Consider the following 26,760-nt stretch of genomic DNA (forward strand, 5'->3'; position numbering starts at 1 on the left):
ATTTATGTAAAAGCCTTAAATAAAAACAACACAAGTAGTAAAAATAAATCAACAGCTATTCACTTCATTAAGTAAAATATACACCCCAATAAATCTTTCTATAATAACCATTTCTAGAACATAATTACTAGTAATGTGTGACATATGATTCTTCACAGCGCAATGATTAGAATAGATTAAAAAAAAGTAAATGAAATACTTAGAATTGCATGTTGTGTTTACAACAATTCATAAATAACACATTAGTCATTTATGATTCATGAATGATTCTATTATTATTAGTTGCTCTTCAACAGGAGGTAGGCCTAGATCACAACATCAATGTATAATTTAGAATAAAACTCAGCAATTACATATACTACAGCAAGTTTATGAAACCTGTTTTTTATACATTACAATACCACAAAAGACATATGGAAAATGAGAATGTTTTTAGTTACTTGTAAGAGGCCAATGTATGCAAAATGTTAGGCTTTCAGTCCCTGCACCAATATATGTGCCGATACATCTACATAGATGTTTTATTTTGACATAAAATTACATTATATTTGTATTTTTTGTTATTAAAGGTTGGACACTCATTGATTTCATTAAGAATTTCTCATGGGCTCTCTTCTTCATTAAAAACTGTGTTTGGTGATGCATTAAAACCCCTTAGTAGCTTGCAATATCTTGATCTCAGCCATAATACATTGCAAAGTATGCCTGAAACATCATTTCACTTCTTACGTAAATTAAGAGTGCTTCAATTTCAGGATAATCAGATTGATACTGTTCATAAAGGTACTTTTCAGGTAAGTTTTTTTTTTTTAATCAGCTTTACTTTGTAATAATAATAATAAGTCTAAGCAAAGCAAGGTTTTATTTTAAATCAACCTTTTAGCATTTCATCTCTCTTTCTGTGTGTGGGCATGCATAAATGTGTGCATTGGTGTGTCTGTGGGGGGAATTTGTGAAGCAGTAACTAACCAAATGCTTTTTCCAATTTGTATGAAATTTCAGTGTATGATTCATTATTACCCAAGCAATGTGCATGTAATGATTTTTAAAATAGCGGCTAGTACAGTTGTTAAAAAGAACATTGACTGTTTGCACCCACACAGTTACTATTCAACAGATGCTCTTTGACATGTTACTTTATAAATGTTAAGTTCAATGTATATTTATCACATATCTTATAGTAAAAAAATTTGAAAAACAAAAAAGTATGATCTAGTAAAAGTCCTTCCTTGATAGTCATCAGTCAAGTGATTCTAGTGACTCTGTGAGCAATGCTTATGATGCTGCTATGCAGTAAAATTATTCTGGAATTGGTTTAACCATTAACAAATTACCTTAAGTCCTGTTAATACTTTTATTCTACCTGAATATTTTCAGAAATAACTTTTCTTTCTAGGAGAAAATCCACTTGCAAATAAATCACTTTGCATATAAGATTAATTTGTTGGATTTAGCCCTAAAGAAAAAATAAACTTTCCGAAAACATACAAGTAAAGTAATAATAACAATTAAAAACACCGATTTCAAAACTAAGAACTATTCTCACAAAATATGTGAAATATATTCTCATTACAAAATGTGTGCCATATTCAAATAGATTTTATTTAGAAATCTAATAATAAAAAAAAGAAAAAAAATTATAATTGATTTAATGTTATATAAAGTTAAGATGTTTAGGTTAATTTGTTTGTTACACAATCATACCTTATTTATTACTATCCTGGAATTGTTTTAATTTCAGGTTGATCCAATAACAAACCTTTTTGTTAATTTAATTCTAATAAGTGTTCAACCAATTAAAAAAAAAACAAACTGAGAATTCTTTAAGATTTTTATCTCAAATTCAATTTCTGTCAAGGACTGGGGCACATTTTCCAGAGTATTTTTGAATATTTCTTATTTCTGAATATTCTTTGTTCAATGTTAAATTAATAGCAATCCATTTCCAATATTATGAAAATAAATAAAATATAAGTAAAAGCATATTCCATTAGCAGAAAAGAGTACTTTCATTTTTTGTATCATACTCTCTATCATACTTTGTAAAGAAATGAAGAGGGCAGTAGAAAACCACTTCTTTCCTCACTTTACTAATAAGCGGCTTTTAATGTGTTATGATAAAGATAAAGCCTTTATTATATTGTACTTATTGAATTATTTTCTCAAACTAATTTATAAATTTTGATCCAGAAGGTCCTGGGTTCAAATTCTATCAGGGCTTTACATTTTTCACATTTTTAATTCAATGTCTTTCATCCTTACCATATAAAAAATGCAAAGCTGTGTTACTGGACATGACTTTATAATTATAAAAAAAAATGAATAAATGTACCAAGTCAAAGTATATATATTTATGGTGTTGCATCCTGTAAACGTTAATTTTTACTTACAGAGCAAATAGGAGGTGATACCAACATGTCCTTAAAAGTACAGACATGTTAAAGACTGTATGAACAAGTTGATCATTGAGTAACTCAAGGGACGAACAAGATACATTTTCAGAGAATAGAAATTTAAAAAAACCATAGAAAACAAGAGTAATTTTTGTTTAGAGGGAGAGTCCTTAAATACTATTATTAAATAAAACATATTATTTCAATATTTTCTGAAATGTTATAATGTAATAAAAAAACTTTTGCTTCAGAATTATTTCAGTAGTTTTAGAGTTTTTGTCTGCACTAAACAATTACAAAAACTTAACTGTTTACAATATTAAAATAAAGTATACATTTTTATGAAATATTCATTATGTAATTGTTTGTTTGTTTTAGGGAGATATTCATTCTAACTTGGAAGAACTTTATTTGTCATTTAACAGATTAACATCTATTAATACTCACACATTTGTTGATTTGTCGTCATTGCAACACTTACGACTGGATGATAATCTTATCGCAAGAATTGATCGACGTGCATTTATGAATTTAGATAATTTAAGAATACTTAAATTAAGAGGAAATAAACTTTCTTATATATCTAATGAAGCATTCCAAAATTTACCTGAATTGGAAGAACTTGATCTTGCATACAATAAAATGAATCAATTTGATTTCGCTTGCCTTGACCAGGTTTGTTAATAATTGCAATTTACTTTGGTTTTAATTTAGATTTATACTTCCATTGTTCCATAAAAATTTTGTTTACCAATTTTTTTTAGATTAAAAAAAATAAAAATATTATTTGAGTAAAATAATAGTTAATAGTAACTGTATTAGTGATAGTGCTCAATTTGTTTTCTCTTAATTCTTGAACCTTAATTGTGAGGTGAATTCTTAAAATATTGTTATCACTGAGAAATACATCCAAGGTACTAAGTTGGTAGTTTTAATTTTAAAGTTTCAATTTAGGAACAGAAATCATTATTTCAAGTTCATTACTTTTTTTTTAAGAAAAAGGTAACTTGCTTGCATCATGTTTATCTTATGTTTGCAGTACAGACATACAGAACTTGACAATCACATTAGTGTTAGGAAGAAGAGTCTGTTTAAGGAGCTATACCCACCAAGGTTAGATTCAGTTTCTATTCTGTGGATATGTTACACAGTACAGAATCATAAAAACCATTTAATTTCTGGTATTTTTTATTATACTTCTAATTAATTATGTAAAATGTTTTTAATTACATAAATCAGATATTCTAAAAATAATATATTTTTTAAGAGGGACATCTTGAACCCCTGTTTTTTTAAATTAAGCGTAATAGGTATGAATGCACACACTATAAACAATTACATGTTTTTTCATGCAAAGCTGTTAAAATAACTGAAGAAAAATTTCAACAAATAAAGAATTTTACTTAATAAATTTCACTTCAAGATTGACTGTGAATTATCATTTGAGCACTAAGTACATTTGATCACATAAACATGTAACCAACAGACATTTCAACCCCCATAGGGGATAACACCTGCCTTGTGACGATTCCGGTCACCATACCCCCCCCCCCCCGCATTCCTAACCCTGATGGGCTTTAATGGAGGTCATCTTTCTAAGCCTCGTTGGGATGCCACTGATGTAAATGCCTCGGTAGACATTTACATCAATGAATTTTGACTCAGCCTTTGCTGTAGGCTTCTTTTGGACATCTTGACTGTTCTAATTCATTGCCCTCTGAACTAGCTAACTGAGTTCGCAGAAGCAGAAACCCTGCACCTAGTTCTAAGTAAGCTATTAGTGAGTAAATGTCTCAAAATATCAAAGCAAATTCAATAAAGTTAACACACACCACAAAAAAATGTTGTTCGCAACAACAGAATTTATACTTAGTTCCCTTAGTGCAACTCAACTTGATAATTTAAACCCTTAGTTTAATTACAACTACGAACTCTAGTCTACCAGGGAGAGAAGGACAGACCTCCAACTCCCACTCAGCTCTATCACAGAGTCCTGCGTGACATTTACTTTACCACATAAACTACCATCGTTGAGATGGTGCTACACCTCACGGCTAACCAACATGCAGCTGATGAAACTACATCAATGCGAGTAATATAATCTATCACAAGAATATTTTGAAGAGATATTTTACAAATTTTTCAGATACATAGCCTTGAGATGAATGATTAATTGGACCAGGTTAATGGTGTTATACTAACACCATTGTTTAAAAAATGTATAAGTTTTTTAACAAAAAACCAAGCCATATTTTATAATAAAATTTACTTTATAAATTAATTTAAAATACAAAAAAAGAAACATTTAACTTCCTTTAACATTATGAAACAGATAAACAAATATTAAATAATTTCAGTATTCATTCATCCAAAACGCTTTTCAATGATGTGCTCTATATATATATATATATATATATATATATATGGCTGCTTAATTAAAAAGAAACACCTAGCCACAACATCAGTTGACTCGTGGTAGAACAGCACCAGTTACTGAGGATGATCATGAAGACAACTAAAAATGTTTTTAAATGTTTTTAAGTATATTATTAAAACCATTGTGTTATAAAATCGGTTTGGTTTTTTACAGAATTCATATTTTTTACTTGTTATTTACTTTTACTAAATTAACATAATTAAACAATTATTCATTCATGCAAGAAAATATGAAGATCAGTGAAATTGCACCAAGTAATTAAATCATATACAGGTTTTATTGCACTTAATTATTTAAAATATAGTTTTTTTTATATTACACTATTAAAAAGAAAATTAATTTTGTATTTACTGAAGTTTAAATAAATATTATTTCTGTTTACTAGGTTGGTACACTTGCTACATTTAAACTTAACATCAGTTTTAACAGTCTTCAAACTCTAGAATTAAACACAAGCTTTACAGGACGAGAAATGATTATGCATTCTCACGTCAAGGTTTGTACATTTATTATTGTATATTTACAAAATTGAAAAAAATGTAATTTATTTAATATTTAAGTAGTTGTGAATTATGGTTAAAGATTTATTTATGACTTGTTTTATATAAACTAGATTTTAATATAAAATTATATATTTGTATATAACATAGGGAAATGATGAAAAACGGAGATTTGATCAAATCCCTAAGGTGGATGATCAATTCACAGATGTTAAAATTACAACTCTGTAGGGTGATTTCCCTAAAGAAAGTAAGTGATTTCATCAAATCCTTAAGGGTTTTACTGAAAAGATGAAATAACATTGTTTAGATATTAAAAGTATTTATTTAGTAAACCATGCATTATTAAATGTACTTAAATTAACTTAATTAAGTAATTAAGTTATAAGTTTTTTAATAGTTTTTTTCAATTTGTTTCAAATAAATAATTTTTGTTTCAATGACTACTGTAATATTATCTACTCTACATTTAATAATGCATGGTATACTAAATAAATAAGTCATGATACCTTCTACCCTTCTTTATTTGATGTTATTTGAGTCCTGACTTGTTTATTTCATCTTTTCACTAAAACAGTTAAGGGATTTGATGAAATCACTTACTTTCTTTAGGGAAATCACCCCATAGAGTTGCAATTTTAAAATCTTCTGTGAACTGATCATCTACCTTAGGGATTTGATCAAATCTCCGTTTTTATCATCTCCCAGTGACATATATAAGCATGTATAATTGTTGAATAATCTTTTCAATTTTAAAAACTTTGTTTTATTTAATTTTTGTTTTCTTTAATAGAAGAAAATCTGTTAATTTGCATTTGTGTAACTACTAAAAGTCATGAAATATTATGAAGTAATGTTAACTTAAATGAATGAGTTAATTCTAAAATAACTGATATTCACTGGAAATTAAAATTTTTGTTTATTCTTTACAAATCAGTAAGAATACTAAAACACCTTTTTTTTAATATCTGATCATTTTTTTAGGTTCTAGATATGTCTCATAATAAAATAAATTACATTGGAAGAGGTTACCTGCGTCCAGTTGAATCTAGTTTGACGCATTTATACTTGTCTAACAATCAGTTATACAATGTAACACGTGATATATATGGTAATTTACCACAATTACAATGGCTTGATATCAGCCATAATCAACTTTATGAAATTGATTTTGATTCATTCCGTAATTCACGAAAGTTGCAGGTAAGTACATAGTTTGAGGATATTTATTAACATTTATAAATTTCTAGCATTCTCAGATTTCAAAATAAAACATTAGAAGAACCTCTGACACCACACTTCTTGAATCTATAAAGAGCACTGAGAAAGTTTTGCAATATGACATTATGTTTTATAATTTTTCAAAATAATTTCCAACACTCATTAATGACACACTTCTCCTTCTTTCAAACCAGCCTTCAAAGAAACCTTGCCAAGTTTCATCAAGATCTGCACACACTCAGGTTTCAAGCCAGCATGGATGTCATCAGCACTTGTCTGTTCTTTACCTGGAAGAAAAGTGCGACGTCACATGAAGAGAGGTCAGGACTGATGAAGGGTACTCTAATAATTATATTCTTGTGCTGATCAAATACTTGGAGCAGTACACTGGAATGTTATCATGGTGAAGAAACCATATGTCCATCCTTGAGTTTATCCACAGCTTCTTGAAAGTTTTGACAACTTTGGGGAGGTATTCTCTATATATCATTTGCATGTAATGATTTTTGAGTTTTCAGTGTAGCTCACTCTAGAACTTTTCGCACACCAAAAAATATAGCCACCATCCTCTTCTTCCTTGATCTGGATTTTCACACAGCCACAGGGGTCTCCTCATCTTCAAACACCCACGTTTGAGCCTTGGTTGGTACTTCATAATAGTCAAGTTTTGTCATTTTTCACAACAGTGTTCACATTGGAAGATTTCCAATCTTCAAACGTTTTCAGTATTTATAGCACCATGAAGTACGACAAGCCATCTGGTCATCGGCCAACTTAATAGCACCCAAAGGATACAAAGCTTACTAACTTGAAAGTCATCTTGCAGAATAGCATAAACTGCAGGTGCATTAATGCCCATTACACCTCTAATTGGTGGTAGGTCACACACCTGTCTACCTCAATCATTTTTTGTACTGCAACAATGTTTCCTTTAGTCACAGACGAGGACAGTCGACCTGACGTTGGAGTATCCTCAAGTCCAAAATTTCCTCTTTAAACCCTTGGTACTACCTAAATATTATTGTACAATGAGGACAATCTTCTCCAAGCACAGGAGTCGTTTTCTCTAAATGATGATCAACAAAACCCAAATACAAATTTGCCTGATAATAGTTTTCATCCATGATGACCTCACTACCTCTTTCATCTTGATCCCTCTTTCCACTTGATCTTTTTACCTCAATCACTACGTCTTTCCACTTACACATCTAAAAAGCAAATGACACTGAGTCAGTGACTCAAGCAATTACAGTGCAGGTTGAGACCTGTCTAAACATGTACTAACTTGTAACTGCCTGAGTTGATCCGTTCTGTTACACTGCAAAACTTTCCTAGTGCCCTTTTCTTTATCATTCCTAATAGTCATGAGAAATAGGGTTTTACTTAAAGTTTAAAAAAATTTGATTTGTGGGAATTAATGAATTAATATGGTTCTGAAAAAGGAGTGGTAAACAACATACCTTGCAACCTGATAGTTCTTTAACATTTGAACAACTAAGGAAGTAGCAACCTGGAAATTGAAGAGAGTAAAGTAAGATAAAATTCCAGTAGCCAAAGCCATAGTGTGGGAAATGATTCCCACGGATCACCTGGGCATAGTTCTTTGAATCCTGTTGTATTGTTAGCAGCTAATGGCCATAGCATTGAATTTTGCCAAAAATTAGGCTAATTTCAAAAAAGGCTTCAACCAAGCCTAAATTTTATTACATTTCATGACAAAATTTGTCACAATTTTGTCAAAATCGTAATATTGTGATTAATACAATTTTGTGTTTTGTATAATTATTTTGATTTTAAGGAAATCTATTTTACTCATTGCATTGAGTAGTGTGTCAATGTAGACCTCTTGAAAACTTTATTTTAAATTTTTGTCAATAATCAATTTTAAACAAAGCAGTTTTAAGTAATTTTTGTTACTTGTCTATTATTACAGTAAATATTTGTTGTATTGATTCCTGTTGAAGATGTTTTGCATTAGGTCAATGAATTATTAACTATATCATAAGTTGGAGAATAATTAGCAAAAAATAAAAAACAAAAAAAAACTATATAACTAACAGTTTACAGTTCTCCAAACTGTAGATTAATTGTGTATTAAATGTTATTACATTTTCTTTTAATGTTTTGAAAATTTATCACTGAAGAAAGTGATTTTTATTTAAATTGTTTTCAGTGAAAACATAGTTTTAGTTGACAACAAAATGGAAATGGAAGAAACAAAACTCATAAAGAAAAAATTAATAATGTTGTAGAGTAATACTGTAATGCCATTTGTATTCCATGTCTGTCACCCTAGTTTTTATTGAGGTCATACAATTATCCTGTTAAGAGAAGTGTTTTAAAAATAATTTTAAAATACTAATGCACTATATTAAATATCTACAAATTTTCAGTATTAATTTTAAAGTAGCCCTATTTTAAGTTAAAAAAGTTTTAAAACATTAAAATTTACTTTAAAGTAAAGTACGATTTTTTAAAAATACCATCAGTATTTTTAAGCTTATAAACAAATTATTATCATTTTTGGATTAATTTTTTTATGGTGTACATTTGCATTATTTGAGTAAGGAGAGTTTAATTGTAAAAATGAAGAATCCTTTTGTATTTATTGTGTTATATTATTTAATTTAAAACTTATTCTTCTACTGAAAAATTTTCCAGTGTTTGACAAATGCATATTTCAGATATAACTAATGCTTCATCATAGAAAGCTTTGTTCTTCACAGTTAGAAACATGTTATACCGTTAAGGTGTACATATTAAAGTTTATAGAAGTGCAATGTTGTCAAAATTTATTATTTGAATGGAAGATATTTATTCTTTATTTCTTTACTAATGACAATTAGGCTTAAAAAAAAATATATTTTTGTAATTTTTCAACATTTTATGACAGATTTATTAAAGTAAAGGAAATATTTAAAATAATTTTAACATAATTCCAACATCTTCTCATATGTTGTAATTGCAATACTTATATGTTATCATTTATTTAAAAAGTTCCGTTTATTTTTATTTACAGGTACTCCATCTTAGTAACAACAATCTGAATGATGTTCCATCTGAACTTTTCCGTAGTTTAGATAATTTAAGAGTTGTTGATGTATCAGGAAATCGTCTTAGATCATTACCAGATTCATTATTCTCTGAACAAGGATTAGAACGTTTTGTTGCATCAAGAAATCAGTTATCTCGTATGCCAGTATCTACATTTGGCCCTAGTGCTGCAGCAACCCTTATTGAACTTGATCTTTCACATAACTCTATATCATCTTTACAATCATCTGAAACATTTTCAAGATTTAGAGTAAGTAAACAAATTATTAGTTAAGTAATTAAATATATATTACTCAATTAAGATAATAATATTCATAAATTATTTAACTAAACATATTAGTAATTACACTATCAAAGATTTTGTTTATCTATGAGAGTCAGTAGTAAAATTACATATAAGATTAATCTAATCATAATTAATTTGTAAGTATTTTTTTTAACTGTAACTTCAGAATGTTTTCAACTGTAATTGTGATAGCCTTTGTCAGTAATGCATATTAAAATCATCAAAAAATATTTATATTTCTTTACATTTCTCATAAGATTTTTTTTGTATCATAAATATTATTTAATGGAGTTGTTTAATAACTTAACACTAACATCCATAACAGAATGGTACCTTTTTTTATTTTCATCCACTAGGTTCTGTGTTTGAATGTCAGTTTAGTGCAGTATTTTTTTATACGTGATACAACTATCATTAAGTAATTAAAATTGTACGTAATCCTGTCATTACTGGAAAAAATAAATAATGTATTTTGGGGTTTTTTGAATGACTATCATGTCTGCGTAAAACCAAATCAGTTCCACAAAATCTGGAACATATCTGTTAGTACCTTCTTAAAAATAAAAGAATCTAATTAAAATACAATGTCAATGTTTCTTACAGAGCACCAAAATGCCAAATGTATTTATATATGTAGCATAAGAATTTATGCTGTTTTTTTTTAGATGTGATTGTGTACTACTGGAATTTTTGATTAATGGTATTAGTAATGAATACTTTAAAAGTTAATTAACTTCCAATAAACATAAATTAACATATTTTGATATATAAATTTAAGTCATTTATACAAGGATTAAATGTTATGTTGTTAAAACAACTTGAACATATACAACTATTTATTATAAGTTGTATTTCCTTCATCAGCCCACACTAAAATAAGTATGTTTGATACTTCATTATTATCATTTTCTATATGTGATTGTCACTAAAAAAAAATTATGAAAAAATTACTCTATATTTGTATTTAGAAAATTTCAAAGCAACATCTTAATTTTTGAGGCTAGTCAATATTAAAAAAAAAACATCAGTTGTTGGAATTTCTTTTACATTTTAACATTTATAAAATAAAATGTTATTCAAAGTAATTCTTGGGAATTTTAGTTTGTTCCTTATAAAACTTGTTCTTTATAAATCTGAATTTTTTTTAACTATTCTGCTCATTTACATTTTACATGTTAGTTATTTTTTCATAAAAATTATTAAAAAAATTCATTTATAATTAAGTTTCTTTTAAATAACATACTGAAGAACTGTGTTTCTCTAAATAGGAAAATGTTCATAATTCAACAAATAAAGAAGATAATCTAGATATAACAAAATTAAAAAAATAATATAAATAACAGAAATGTTTTTAAAATACTGATTAATGACATACTTATAGGTCAGCTAAGTTGTTCATTAAGAAAGAGGAATTTGAATCAATCATTATGTTATGATATAAAGGAATTTTAAATAATATATTTGACAAAGGATAAACTGGAAAAAATATTATTATTACTAAGTTGGTGCTGAAATGTTCATAAAATAGCTAATTAAAAGTATTCTTATGTTTTTAACATAACTAGGCATTACTCATCAAAGTTTAGAAAGCATAAACCTATAGATGCACAGTAGTTCCACTTGGATTGTCTGAAGTAGTGCTTTTGATATTAATAGTGTGCTGGAGGGGATAGTATTCTACAACAGGATGTTGTGGATAGCAAGAAGCCAGTTAGTTACCAATCAAACGATCCATCTCTCCTGTGCATCAACTGAGCTTTTTAAACTTTGTTGAGTAATACTTTATTAAAAATAATACATTTTTTTATAGGTAATGGTTTTTTAATATCAAAATAGAGATACAGATTAATTTCTTTTACGTTATATTAATTTTATTGTATGCTTATTTGTTTCAGTCATTAACAATGTTAGATCTCTCATATAACCGTCTAGTATTAATGGAAGATGCAACATTTGCATCATTACCTCGTCTCACTTCACTTGAACTTAGCCATAATACAGATTTGAAGCTTGAACCAAGAGGAAGATCATTTAAAGGTCTTGAAGATACACTTTTGTATCTTGGTCTTAGAAATACGTCACTTTCCACTGTAAGTAAAGTAATAAATATAAGACATTCAGGGGCATATACAGCTCAAAACAGAAGGGAGGCAGCTTTCTGAATTTAACTTTTTTCATGGTAAATGGGTAATCCATGAGGGGGGTGCTATGCAATAATACACAATAACAAAAGTTAGAATAAAATATTAAAACAAAATTAATTTTGTAACAATAGTTACTTTCTGAATTATTTTTAAGTATTCATCAACAGTATTGATTATTTAGAACTTAACAAAAAATTTAAAAATTAAATACAAAAATCTATTTTATGTTGAAAGATCCACAAGAATCTAGTGACATAACACTAGCAAGCATAAAAAGATAACCAAAATATGAAATATAAATTAGATATATATATATCTAATATAAATATAAATTTACGGTGCATATATTGCAAGCTAAACAAAAGCATGTAATAAACGTCACAGTAGGCTGTTTACCAAAAAATGTTCAAATATCCATTCGTTACAACAAAGTGGATGGCAAGTGGCTTGCACAAAAAAACAAACATTACAGTCATAAAACATTGCATACACTTCTTAAACACTTATGTGAAAGTGAAAGTAATATCCTCATTGATTAACCAAAAAAGTGTGCAATCTTATGTACTTGGTAATAGCTTCTGGAATATTCTCGTCATGTCGTGAAATGAGATGAGATTGATGATACTATTCTGGAAAACTCTTGTTGCCCCAAGTAAAATGGCACCGGCATGTAACAGTAGTTCTTAAATTTTCCCATAGATGGTCCGAGTGTTTCTATTTTGTAAATAGTGTGAAATTCTCTCATGATGTTTAATTTAAAATGTTTAAAAAATTTGTTATTTATGTACTTTTTTATTTTATTTTTTCCACCTTGGAAGGGGAACAATTGCCTCCCCCCATTGCCCCCCTCTGGATACACCCATGTTGCATTTATTTTTGAATGTATAAAAAAGAACTCCACAGTTTTAAATTAAATCTACTTTATTACAAATGTAATTATGTGTTTTTTTAGATGAAAGTACAAAGTCTAAAGTATTTTTTTTACTTTTACATATCAGTTAATGAGCACCATTTTCCCCCTTCTGAACATCAAATCAATAATCCACCTGTCAAAAATCTGGCGAGCATGTCTGCAGGAACTGCTTCCATAGCTCCTGTTAATCTTTGGCACAGATGGTCAAATGACTGAAATTTTCCTGTTATACAATGTCTTTTACATAGCTACAAAAGATGAAATCCATTGGTGTCAAAGACATTGACACATTGGATTTCATCAGCATCAAAAGTTGAAAATCTGCCTTGAACTTAAACACTACTGTAATTAAATAATGGACAAAGACTAAACTAGAAGCCAAAAACTACTCCACTGCCAAAACTAGAAGCAAAACACAAAACTTCTAAAACTATCAGTCAGCTATATTAGAATCCCAAAAAGCTGACTGACTGGAATCCAAGCTAATCACAACAATAACAATACATGCAATTATTACTTTTGATCATTGTCATCATTAATGGGAATTTCTTAGTAGATATTCCCACCAGTTTTTTGCTTTAGCTTTTTACCTTCACTTCTTCAATCATTTTTCTGTTCTTTAGCTATTTCAAAGCTCTCTAATGTATTAATTATATCATAAAAATATAATCTCTGCCTAACAATAAATGATTATTTATATTTAAACAATGTTTTAAAACAAATTACAGTCAGCTGAATTGATATTGCATTAAAGGGTAATTTCTTTGTGCATGCCCATATGCACAGTATATCCAGTTTCTAGTACTTCCTTATCAAAATGTCTAGATTTTTTTTAACCATGTTAAATTTTTATTAGAATGTTAGTTTAATATTTTACTAAACATTTAATACAATTTTTATTTATAAATTTTTGTTTATTACAGGTTCCTGAGTTACCACTTCCTCAACTAATCACACTACAATTATCTCGTAACACAATAACTGTTTTACCACCTGAAATGGCATCAAATCTCTCATCATTAAGACATCTGGATCTCAGCTGGAATTCATTAACTCAAGTACCTCTTGTAACTCATTCATTACCACGTCTTAGTGCTCTTTACATTCCTCATAATCACATTACTGCTCTTACCAATACTAGTATGTTAGGTGGTGCTGAACGTCTTAGAGAACTGGATATTAGACATTTACCTCTTGGTTATTTTGAGGTAAGTGATTTTAAATTATCAACTAGACTTTATTACTTTAAAATTAAAATTTTTGAATTTTGGTAAAATTCAGATTCTACGTCAACTGAAACAATTTTCATTAAAAGGTTGTACATTAAAAAAAAACATTCATTCATATTACTACTAAGTTTGGAACTATTATCCTCTAGATAACAATTTCAGAGAATCATCTGCATCAGTTTTCCATTATACTTTTCATTGATTCCAATCAAAACTTCTCTCCAACAACATCGTTCTGACATTATTCTTTCTCTTGTCCTGGGTCTTGACCAAGCTCCTTGTCATTTCATTTCCTATTCCTACCTGGCTGGGTTATCTCCTTCTTTATTTATGTGAGATATTCTACACCTTATTATTGACTGTTTTTTCAAAGCGTATTGATATAGTTGTTAAACTTCAAGACTGTCTTTGACGAAATAAACATCTCTTTTAGTTTTATAAACTTTTCTCGTGATTCTCACTATTCTGGACTTAAAACATGGTTTTTAAGATAACAAGAACAGAATTTAAGAACAGTAGAACAGAATCAAGTAATTCTGTTCTATTGTTTACTTCCCCACCCAACTCTTCATTGCACTGATCAATGAACTCAATGTACTTGAAAGAATTCACCTACTGCAGTACTTTGGAATAAACTAAGGCACAAGCAGAGATGATAATGCATAATTGACCCAACACTGCCCACAAAAATGTCATTTAAAGAATTTTCTTAGTCAATCTCATTCCAGTTCACAATTAATATAAACAAGGTACTGCTGTTAAGCTGAGAATTTTAATAGAAGGCTAGATAATCAACCTTGGTGGGAAATGGAAAAATATGACTAATTCAGTTGAGCTGATTGATACTGGGGGTAAGGATTCCTTTATCCTAATCACTGTTATCTTTGCCATTGTTATCATTACCACTGTTATTTTCACTGGCATCTCCACAACTTATCAATCACAATTCAATAATGATGTCTCAAGAAGCTGTGTTTGGATTATTATAGTAATGATATGAAAAAAAATAAGTAAACCCCCATAAAAATAATGCAAGTGCAGAAGTCTTAAGGAGGAAATCATTGTTCACATGCTGATTCCAATGATTTCTAAAATTGTATGGAAATTTTAAAAAGTAACATTTCTTTCAATCAAAAAACTATAAGACATGGACATTTTTCCAAGAGATATTAGTTTTGTCATAGATTAGTCGTTTTTAAAAATTCTAAAATTTTAAATCGAATTCCACATCCTGATCCCCATAGGGAAAGAAACTCACCTTGTGATGATCCTGGTTGCCATACCACCACTTCCATTTCTAGCCATGATGGGCTTTACCAGAGGTCATTTTTTGACTTCTAAACCTAATAACATATCACAGTCATCAGTTTGACCTCTGTCAGGATGTCACCAATGCAAATGCCTCTGCAGACATTTCTATTAGTATATCTACACAACTTACTTCATATGGCTTCTAACAACACCATGACCACCAACCATAACTTACAACCCTCAGTCGTCAAATTAACCGATTTGTGAAAATGCAATCCATGTGCTTTCTTGTAAGACCAAAGGTATCACACAAAAGCTATTTTCATTTCTAACTTCAATTAGAGACTATGTACTCAGATCATAACCTGATTGAGTCTTTGAAATACCAAATGTACTATTATCATACCAGAAAAACAAGTGTTGATTGCAACAATTTGTAAGGACATTTTGTTCTATAATTCAATTTACTCAAATGTTTTTTGATTTACTCAGAAATCAAGGAACAAGTCATGAATTTAATAAACTTTTAATGAAAATATGCCCTAACTCTCTGCTGTGGTCTGCTTTTGGGAGCGAGGTCAATGTCTACACCCTCTCACATCGCAACTCCATCACAGAGTTCGCAACACATTCATTCTCATCCTAACATTGAATAACTCAACTAACCAGGACTCAATGCTAAAATGCCTATCTTGACGAGGTAAGCACTCAGGCAGGCCCCTAGCCACCCAGGTTGCTATTCATCCTCTGAAGTAATACCTTATGGTGGTACTGAAGGCTAAACAGGAAAAAAAGAAAGGATGCTATTCTATCTATACATCCATATCAGCATCAGATCCCATCAGCCATCCTCCACAGGTCTAAGAGCCAGCAACTATGTTCCATTGCCTTTCAGTTTTCCAATTAACTTGCAGATTAAAATCAGAATTGACCCTCGCAAGCTCTTTAACTACTGGTATGTTCAGTTTTGTACCTGGGGCAGACATATAAGACATAGCACTCATCATCAATGGCCCTACACTACACCCTATGGTCCTACACTACAGACACAAGCCTGAATTAACCAAACCAAATGTGGTCAACCTATCTCTAAAAGCTCCATGTCCAGAAGTAAACAGTGTAATATGTTGATTGGGGGAAATCTACCTAATAACCTGCATACTTCTCACATGAGAAAAAATACCATGTGTGTAATGGCAATCGAATGATTCAGTCCATCTGATGTGCCATACCTTGAGAAAAGGTTAAATTTTTTTGATTATGTTTTAATATGTTTGTTATATGGAATACTATATTTGTTGGAGGCACTGTATCTGTTGCAGCTCCTTCACAGTCCTTCTGAATTTCCATAAAATTATATGAATTTTGTTACAGATGGGTGCACTTGGAAAAATGAATGTATTAAAGACAGTGCATATTAGTTCATATTCTAATATCAGAGACTTCAATCTTCCTGGTTTACTTCAAAACAATCATGGTTTAAGGAATCTTCATGTTGAGGTAAATAAAAATATATTTAAAAAATTTTACATATGAAAAAAAGAGAAAGAATTTAATTTGAATTAGAGAATAGATTTATGACTTTAGGAAATTTTAACAGTAATTAGGTTATAGTGATATATTTTATAACACTTTATCAAAATTATTCCTATTTTAAGAGAGAGATTGCTGAATATACTTATGATTTACATGGAAAAAAAAAACTAAAAAAAATTGCTAATTTAACAATAACAGCATTTTTACATTGTGTTAGATGAAAAAGGAGAATACCATTCATTGTTCAGAGAACTACCTCCTCCTACTACGATGATATTTTAAGGTATCATGGTGTGATATAAAGTGTGATACTTTTCATCATGGTATGATGGTATATTAATTTGTTTTTACTGACTTTACCTCATAACATTAAACATAAATAATGGCAATTAGGGGGGTTATTAGGCGGATTGCTTAAAATAAATTATGTGAAATAATTTTAAAGTAATCTGCTAAATAGATAAGATAATATAACATAGGAAAGGATACATGATAATAACAATGATATGATAAACAATGACAGTAACTTAGAAATAAAATACAAAATGATTGTAAAGTATCTGAATCCAGAGGTCCATTTTTGCTATGCCGTCAGTCCTTGTCGTTAACATAAGTAAGAAACCACTTATACAAGTAAATATGATTTTTATTTCACTTGGCTTGATATAATATTTTTAGTTGGGTAAGAAGATAACAGCAGAATACATTGTGGCCTCATTTCCTTGGCATGCCTGACATGGGAAGATTAATATTCTTGAGAATGGATGTGTCACTCTCTGGAATCAAGTTATATTGCCTACAACTATTTGGTTACGTACTCTGACAGGACAGATGTAACAAACATTATGAATAACTTGTATGGCAGAGCATTAGTATTTCTACCTTTCATTTGAAAGGTTCTTCAATCAATTTCTGATCAGAATCAACTTTTTTCACCACGTAAAAAATTAATTTCTTATAAAAAAAAAAAAAAAGATTGGAGATCATCAGCTAAATAAGTATAAAATAACAGTTTATAACTCAGTTAAGATATTTACTCGTACTACTATTATTCCACGAGTTGGATGATGTTCAGGAAAAATTAACATATTGCTTGCTGTAGCTCTTTAATTTCTGAAGGAACATAAAATTTTGTTTTACAGGATATATAGTGTTAATAAAATCTTTGATCAGTAATGAAATCCTTTATAATGGGTAAAAAATCTCTTGAGAGATTGTAAGCAAGATGGGCTCCTTTGGCATTAGAAGCTTTGAAAATGTGTAAGGTTATTTGTTTCATATACCAATTCCTCCGTATGTAGACCATCCTTTCTCATCATCTACCTATTTTCTTTATATTCCTTGTTTCTAATTTTAGGTTGGTGAGTTCAGGTAAGTCCTCACTAAGCACATGATTAGTTTCCAGTGATCTGTAGGGATTTGCATCCTTGGTGTGTGATTTGCCAGGAGAGGGGCAGTTGATAATGAGCATGTTCAGAAATTGTTTTCTGTTTAACAGTTGAATAACAACTCTGAAGTGTCTATCAAGTAAAGTTCTAATCTCTTAAAATAGAGGTAGAAATACAAATTATTATTTTCTTGCTTGGATCTTTTTTTCTATCCATAATTTGAGGTTGTAGAATTACCTCTTTTCAGCTTATAAATTTAAATTAAGTATTCAAATTCTATAAAAATATATGTTTTAACATTATTTTAATTATTGTCTATATTTTCTTTTCTATACAAAATAATCTTTTACAAAATCATAAAAATTAACCCCTGATTTTAGTAACTGATAGGTCAAGGAAATTGTATAGCATGTGAGTAGAAAATTTACTAATAATGATTTACAAGTTAGAGCAGAGATCCCACAAATTTTATACTTTCAATTTTTCTGTTAGATGCTATACAGATAGTTCACATAACATTTTAAGTTATATATATTACTTTTATCATCACCTTATAAATCACACAAAGACATAAAATTACCTCATAAAGAAAACACTAAAAATAAAATAACGATTCCTCTGAATCAGACATTCTATTTTATGAAGTAGTATAAGTAGTGAGGGAGAACCTCCCTCACCTATAATTAGGAGGACAGGTAGTGCTGTAGAGGGGAGTGATTTGGTCAACACTATGATTCTGACCACATGTAACTAAGTTCATCAATCATGATGAGATTCTTTTACAGGTGGATTAGCTGGAGGTAACTCATTAGGTTATCCTTGAATTAGAAAACTATTCCTCCATCCATCTCAGTTAAACAGACATGTGTTAACAATATGATTTTTAAAAAATATATATATATTTTTAATACTTATCACACATATAATTTATATATTTTGTTGATCAGTTTATTTTACTTATTTATTATAATTTTTAATAAATTCATATTGAAATGTCCACCTTTTTTTTGACTCTAGGTTGAAGGAAAGAATACATTATCTGATGAAATGTATGGTGAATTTCCATCAAAGATAAGAAATATTACTATAACTGGAAAAGATTTGAAGAATCTTGGCAATAACATCTTGGAGGTTAGTTTTACAATTATCTTAATTTGTTTAAAATAATTTATATTCCAGTTAATTATTCTTTTGAAAGTTATCTACTTAAAAAAAAAAAATTGTATTTACAAGTACACTATATCTTGATGATTAATAATTTATATTATTAAATTATTATTATTACTGAACAATATAAACAAAATTAAAGATGTGAAATGAATTGAAATTGTTTATTGATAAATTATTAGGACATGTTATTTAAATTTGAATAAAATTACTTTAGTATTGGAAAATCCAATAAATAATATAACCATGCTAAAAGGATTGTAGTACTATACTATATTTATTTAAAAAGTATCTTTTAAGCATTACATAAGATCTTCATCATGTAAATCTTTTAGTTACTTGGACAAGGAATAGTGGAAGGATTGTACAAGTAAATTATATTAATTAAATATTATTTCATTATGTATAAACAGATATATTCTAATTTTCATGAGAAGATGTGAATTATATGTGTTTATTTATCAGTATGTTTTGACAGCACTAATTACTAAAAACAAAAATAAAAATAAAATAATAATAAATAATTAGTTGTTTTTTCAAATTTGATCACCATGTTATTTCCTATTATAATACTATGGTTCCATATCTTTTAGTCATAATATATTTTGAAGTAAATCCCCTGGTTGTTCCCATTATAGTTAATTATTATGAATAATGCATGCTTAAAATACTGTAGAACCTAATATAGTTGTAAATTCATAATTTAAACTGGTATTTTCAAATACATAATATTTCTATACCGTAATTTTTTTTATAGGCTACTCTATAATTTTATGTTACTCTATAATTTTACCAACTCAGTTGGTTGTACAAGTATATAGAATATACATTAATTTAAACAATTTTTTAATTCAAAGTATTTGACAACAAGATTCAGATATAGTTATAATCATTTTCTTTGATGGATTTTTTGTTTCCTCTACTTAATATGCTGATAATTGTTATGCATATAAAACATCTTCTCAGCAGCATATATTTATGAGGATCATTTAATAATTAAAAACACTAGTAGCTGTGCAGGCAAGACAGTTGGTAAGAGGGTTATGATACATTCAGCACAATAAGTTGGTTACCCTGTGATTACTTTTGATTTGCTGTTTGCATCAATTTTTTTATAACCTCAAAATCTTATTATACCATAACAAGTTCTCTTAAGGTTTACAAATTAGTTAAACAGCAGGAAGTGATCTGTTTTTTGTTTTCTAAGTTGAAAGATTGGTTAACATTTTCTCTTGTATGACCAAACACTACAGACAAAGTTGTATGAACCAGAGAAATTTTTATAAGTACACAGAAAAATTTTAAAACGATCAAATTTCAGTGACTGATGAGCATCGTTCTGAACATCCAATTGAATTTTCAACTCCAGCGCTTGAAATTCACATAGATTCTCTCATTCAAGAAAACCGATGGATTGCACCACAAGGAGACAAGACTTCACATGTGAACAGAGCTGAAACTATAGTATCAGCAGGAATATGATATTTTGCACAGGATTCTAATCTGTGATGAGACATGGTTTCACTGATATGAATTGGAATCATAAAGACAGAGCATGGAGTGGAACAACATGAGTTGGAACCCAACATTAAGCAGGAAATATAATGATGACATTGTTTTGGGATGCAAAAGGACTGATTTTTGTCAATTTTGTAAAAGATTAGCAAACAATAATCAGTGCATACTACTGTGACATGCTTATCAACAAAGTGAAGCCAGCAGTATTGAAAAGATACCCTGGATCTCAGTGCAAAAGTATCATTCTGCTTGAAGATAATGCCTGGTCTTAACCAGCTCAGGTAACTCGAGAAACTATGCACTGCCTCAAGAAATAAATTGCACTGGGAAGTACTACCTCACCCCTCACACAGTCCTGACTTGGCCCCCAATGGATTTCCACATATGTTTTGTCCACTTAAGCAGGCGCTATGTGATAAGAAGTTGATAAGAATGGTAATGACAATGTCAAAGAAAATATTCTAAATTGGCTCCAGCATTAAGATAAAGATTTCTTTGCAGCAGACATAGATTCTTTGCAGCTGATTCAGATAGGATAAGTTTATTAATGTTGTAATAACCTAACTCCAGAGTGATTTGTGTCTAATTATTGAATGATCCTTGTAAAATACAAAAGAAGGATCACCATATAATTCTCATTTTACCTAGAAGTGCTCATCAAGAAAGCAGTGAATCATTGTCAGTAGAGGGTTCAACATTCAACAGTGGTTCTACAAATATCAGCAATCAAGTTTTACTGGTCATCCAGAGTGGTGTTCATATAATCTTCTCTTTTTTTTATAAGTCTTGTTAATTTTAACTCAAATGATAAAAATCTTGTTATTTTTAATATGTTTAAGTAAATTCCTCTGAAATATGAAGCAGGGAGTTGTACAATCAGCCGCTTCTCCAGTGTAGCCGATTTCCATGGGAGAGTGGTAACGTCTCGGCCTTTCATCCATGATATTTTTCATACACTACTAAATTCCGTGTCCCACGCATAAACTTCATGCTTATGTGGTGATATTAAGAAAAAAAAAAAAAACAATTTTCTCTGTTCCAATTCACAACGCAACACTTTATTGACACTTTAGAAATTAACATCAATCATACACCAGAAATCTTTACTACTTAATCTTATATTGTTGAATGCTACCAAAGGAAAAATCCTTGTCACAAGATCAATGTTAGTCACTTTTGTAAAAATAATTTCTGTTTTGTAAATATTCTTTTGCCATTTTTTTTTTTTTTTTTTTATGTAGTTTTTGGCCATACAGACCAAAGAATATTCAAAAACGTGTTGGAGCAACCTAAAATCATTGCTACTTTTAAGTCACTGTTTCAGCCAACATGGCCCACCAAATGAGCAACCAGGCACATCACTAGACTGAATCAGAATAATAATGGAAGCCCAACTTTTGAAAGAAAATTCTTGTTTTTTGTTCTCAGCAATATTTATTGAAATACTGCAATTTTTTCATAACTTGCAGAATGACTGGCTGCATGATCAGTTTGTTCAAATTTTGTTTGTTTTTTTTTTTAACTTAGTGAAATGCAATTTTTAAGTAAGGTTTTAGTATTTTTTTCTATAATTTTCTGTATGATGCCTACTGATCTTATCCAAACTGAAATTTTGGCATACATCAACATTAGTACCTGTGAAAATAACTTTTATTAGATTTATTAAATCTAATGATGAAATTTTATACAAAGAATACATTGATTCTTAAAAGAATTTTAAACATTCTGTGCAATAAAAAGAACAAATTATAAAGTACTAATGCTTTATTCAAAAGCTAATGTACACAGATACCTGCACACAAAACATGAATCACAATACATGTATACCGATTTCTCATCTGATAGAAAAATTCCAACTGGTTTACTAATAGTATTCTTTTCCCAATTTTTTCTATCATAATAAAGAAATTAAAATATATTTACGTTATGTAAGAGTGCAAAGAGTCCAGAAAGTATCACCATCAAAGAGGAACTCCTACACCAGAAAATCGTATACTGTTTCAGTTGTGTGTTAGTTACAATATAATGTCAAAAGATATCATTTGTGATACACATGTAATAAATAATTTTGGAAAAAATTGTCGTCATAAAAGGTTTTTCAAAAAAGCTCACTGCTTTTACATCTTTATGATCATCAGTTACATGCTGGCAAATGATTCTAAAAGAAATCTGAAGCTTATTAGAGAAAAAAGAGTAAAAAAGTCAAGAATTGGTTATTATTTAAACTAGTAACAGAGATTCTTTAGAAATTAAAATTTTATGTAATTTTTAAAATAATTTAATACTATGCAGTGTTTTTTTTTTCCTTATTAATAGGGTGTACGTTATCCTTACTTACATTTTACTTTGAGGAACACGAGCGTTGAAAAAATACCACGAGCTATGTTCTTCCAGCTGAATAATGTTCGTAATATTAGTTTAGATCTGAGAAACAATTCTCTTAAAGTTGTTGGAAATCCTTCCACTGGCAACTTTATTGGAGTACCACAAAAAACATTCTTGACAGAATTATGGATGGCAGGAAACAGATGGAGTTGTGATTGTGAGTTAGGGTAAGTCATATTTTCAAATTCCTGCATAAACAAAAAATGATTGTTATATTCTTTAAATGACTAATTTTGAAATACGGGTTGTCTTTGAAGTAAAGAATATTTGGTAGGTTTCATTATTGTCATTATTTGACTGCAGAACTCATGTATAAAATATCAGCTAGTTTATTTTTATTAACCTTCTTGATTATAGTCTTACTTCTTCAGATAATTATTTTCAAGGTAGTTATAACCACTTAAAATAAGACTATTAACACTTCTGCCAAATATAATGTTTTTTTTTTTGTCTTCAGTCATTTGACTGGTTTGATGCAGCTCTCCAAGATTCCCTATCTAGTGCTAGTCGTTTCATTTCAGTATACCCTCTACATCCTACATCCCCAACAATTTGTTTTACATACTCCAAACGTGGCCTGCCTACACAATTTTTCCCTTCTACCTGTCCTTCCAATATTAAAGCGACCATTCCAGGATGCCTTAGTATGTGGCCTATAAGTCTGTCTCTTCTTCTAACTATATTCTTCCAAATGCTTCTTTCTTCATCTATTTGCCGCAATACCTCTTCATTTGTCACTTTATCCACCCATCTGATTTTTAACATTCTCCTATAGCACCACATTTCAAAAGCTTCTAATCTTTTCTTCTCAGATACTCCGATTGTCCAAGTTTCACTTCCATATAAAGCGACACTCCAAACATACACTTTCAAAAATCTTTTCCTGAGATTTAAATTAATTTTTGATGTAAACAAATTATATTTCTTACTGAAGGCTCGTTTAGCTTGTGCTATTCGGCATTTTATATCGCTCCTGCTTCGTCCATCTTTAGTAATTTTACTTCCCAAATAACAAAATTCTTCTACCTCCATAATCTTTTCTCCTCCTATTTTCACATTCAGTGGTCCATCTTTGTTATTTCTACTACATTTCATTACTTTTGTTTTGTTCTTGTTTATTTTCATGCGATAGTTCTTGCGTAGGACTTCATCTATGCCGTTCATTGTTTCTTCTAAATCCTTTTTACTCTCGGCTAGAATTACTATATCATCAGCAAATCGTAGCATCTTTATCTTTTCACCTTGTACTGTTACTCCGAATCTAAATTGTTCTTTAACATCATTAACTGCTAGTTCCATGTAAAGATTAAAAAGTAACGGAGATAGGGAACATCCTTGTCGGACTCCCTTTCTTATTAGGGCTTCTTTCTTATGTTCTTCAATTGTTATTGTTGCTGTTTGGTTCCTGTACATGTTAGCAATTGTTCTTCTATCTCTGTATTTGAACCCTAATTTTTTTAAAATGCTGAACATTTTATTCCAATCTACGTTATCGAAAGCCTTTTCTAGGTCTATAAACGCCAAGTATGTTGGTTTGTTTTTCTTTAATCTTCCTTCTACTATTAATCTGAGGCCTAAAATTGCTTCCCTTGTCCCTATACTTTTCCTGAAACCAAATTGGTCTTCTCCTAACACTTCTTCCACTCTCCTCTCAATTCTTCTGTATAAAATTCTAGTTAAGATTTTTGATGCATGACTAGTTAAACTAATTGTTCTGTATTCTTCACATTTATCTGCCCCTGCTTTCTTTGGTATCATAACTATAACACTTTTTTTGAAGTCTGACGGAAATTCCCCTTTTTCATAAATATTACACACCAGTTTGTATAATCTATCACTCGCTTCCTCACCTGCACTGCGCAGTAATTCTACAGGTATTCCGTCTATTCCAGGAGCCTTTCTGCCATTTAAATCTTTTAATGCTCTCTTAAATTCAGATCTCAGTATTGTTTCTCCCATTTCATCCTCCTCAACTTCCTCTTCTTCCTCTATAACACCATTTTCTAATTCATTTCCTCCGTATAACTCTTCAATATATTCCACCCATCTATCGACTTTACCTTTCGTATTATATATTGGTGTACCATCTTTGTTTAACACATTATTAGATTTTAATTTATGTACCCCAAAATTTTCCTTAACTTTCCTGTATGCTCCGTCTATTTTACCAATGTTCATTTCTCTTTCCACTTCTGAACACTTTTCTTTAATCCACTCTTCTTTCGCCAGTTTGCATTTCCTATTTATAGCATTTCTTAATTGCCGATAGTTCTTTTTACTTTCTTCATCATTAGCATTCTTATATTTTCTACGTTCATCCATCAGCTGCAATATATCGTCTGAAACCCAAGGTTTTCTACCAGTTCTCTTTATTCCGCCTAAGTTTGCTTCTGCTGATTTAAGAATTTCCTTTTTAACATTCTCCCATTCTTCTTCTACATTTTCTACCATATCTTTTTTACTCAGACCTCTTGCGATGTCCTCCTCAAAAATCTTCTTTACCTCCTCTTCCTCAAGCTTCTCTAAATTCCACCGATTCATCTGACAACTTTTCTTCAGGTTTTTAAACCCCAATCTACATTTCATTATCACCAAATTATGGTCGCTATCAATGTCTGCTCCAGGGTAAGTTTTGCAGTCAACGAGTTGATTTCTAAATCTTTGCTTAACCATGATATAATCTATCTGATACCTTCCAGTATCGCCTGGCTTTTTCCAAGTGTATATTCTTCTATTATGATTTTTAAATCGGGTGTTGGCAATTACTAAATTATACTTCGTGCAAAACTCTATAAGTCGGTCCCCTCTTTCATTCCTTTTGCCCAGCCCGTATTCACCCACTATATTTCCTTCCTTGCCTTTTCCAATACTTGCATTCCAATCTCCAACTATTATTAAATTTTCATCTCCCTTTACGTGTTTAATTGCTTCATCAATCTCTTCGTATACACACTCTACCTCATCATCATCATGGGCGCTTGTAGGCATATAAACGTTAACAATCGTTGTCGGTTTAGGTTTTGATTTTATCCTTATTACAATGATTCTATCGCTATGCGTTTTGAAATACTCCACTCTCCTCCCTATCTTCTTGTTCATCACGAAACCTACTCCTGCCTGCCCATTATTTGACGCTGAGTTAATTACTCTAAAATCACCTGACCAAAAGTCGCCTTCCTCTTCCCACCGAACCTCATTAATTCCTACTATATCCACATTCACCCTATCCATTTCCCTTTTTAAATTTTCTAGCCTACCAACCTTTTTTAAGCTTCTAACATTCCACGCTCCGACTCGTAGAATGTTATTTCTTGATTTTCTGGTGACCCCTTCCTTAG

At 29.9% G+C, this 26,760-nt stretch overlaps 1 protein-coding gene across 1 annotated transcript in view; it reads left to right on the forward strand.

Moving 5' to 3' along the window:
• chp (leucine rich repeat containing G protein-coupled receptor chaoptin) overlaps nt 1–26,760 on the forward strand; it is a 57,453-nt gene that overhangs the window by 23,329 nt on the left and 7,364 nt on the right. Inside the window, exons 9-18 of the mRNA XM_075375621.1 lie at nt 570–794; nt 2,772–3,068; nt 5,216–5,326; nt 6,315–6,533; nt 9,571–9,855; nt 11,787–11,981; nt 13,872–14,156; nt 16,803–16,928; nt 19,370–19,483; nt 23,354–23,589. Coding sequence (XP_075231736.1) covers nt 570–794; nt 2,772–3,068; nt 5,216–5,326; nt 6,315–6,533; nt 9,571–9,855; nt 11,787–11,981; nt 13,872–14,156; nt 16,803–16,928; nt 19,370–19,483; nt 23,354–23,589 — 2,093 coding nt within the window. The remainder of the gene's footprint in view (nt 1–569; nt 795–2,771; nt 3,069–5,215; nt 5,327–6,314; nt 6,534–9,570; nt 9,856–11,786; nt 11,982–13,871; nt 14,157–16,802; nt 16,929–19,369; nt 19,484–23,353; nt 23,590–26,760) is intronic.

The sequence above is a fragment of the Lycorma delicatula genome, chromosome 9, assembly GCF_047948215.1.
Source record: "Lycorma delicatula isolate Av1 chromosome 9, ASM4794821v1, whole genome shotgun sequence".
In the NCBI taxonomy this organism is placed as follows: domain Eukaryota; kingdom Metazoa; phylum Arthropoda; class Insecta; order Hemiptera; family Fulgoridae; genus Lycorma; species Lycorma delicatula.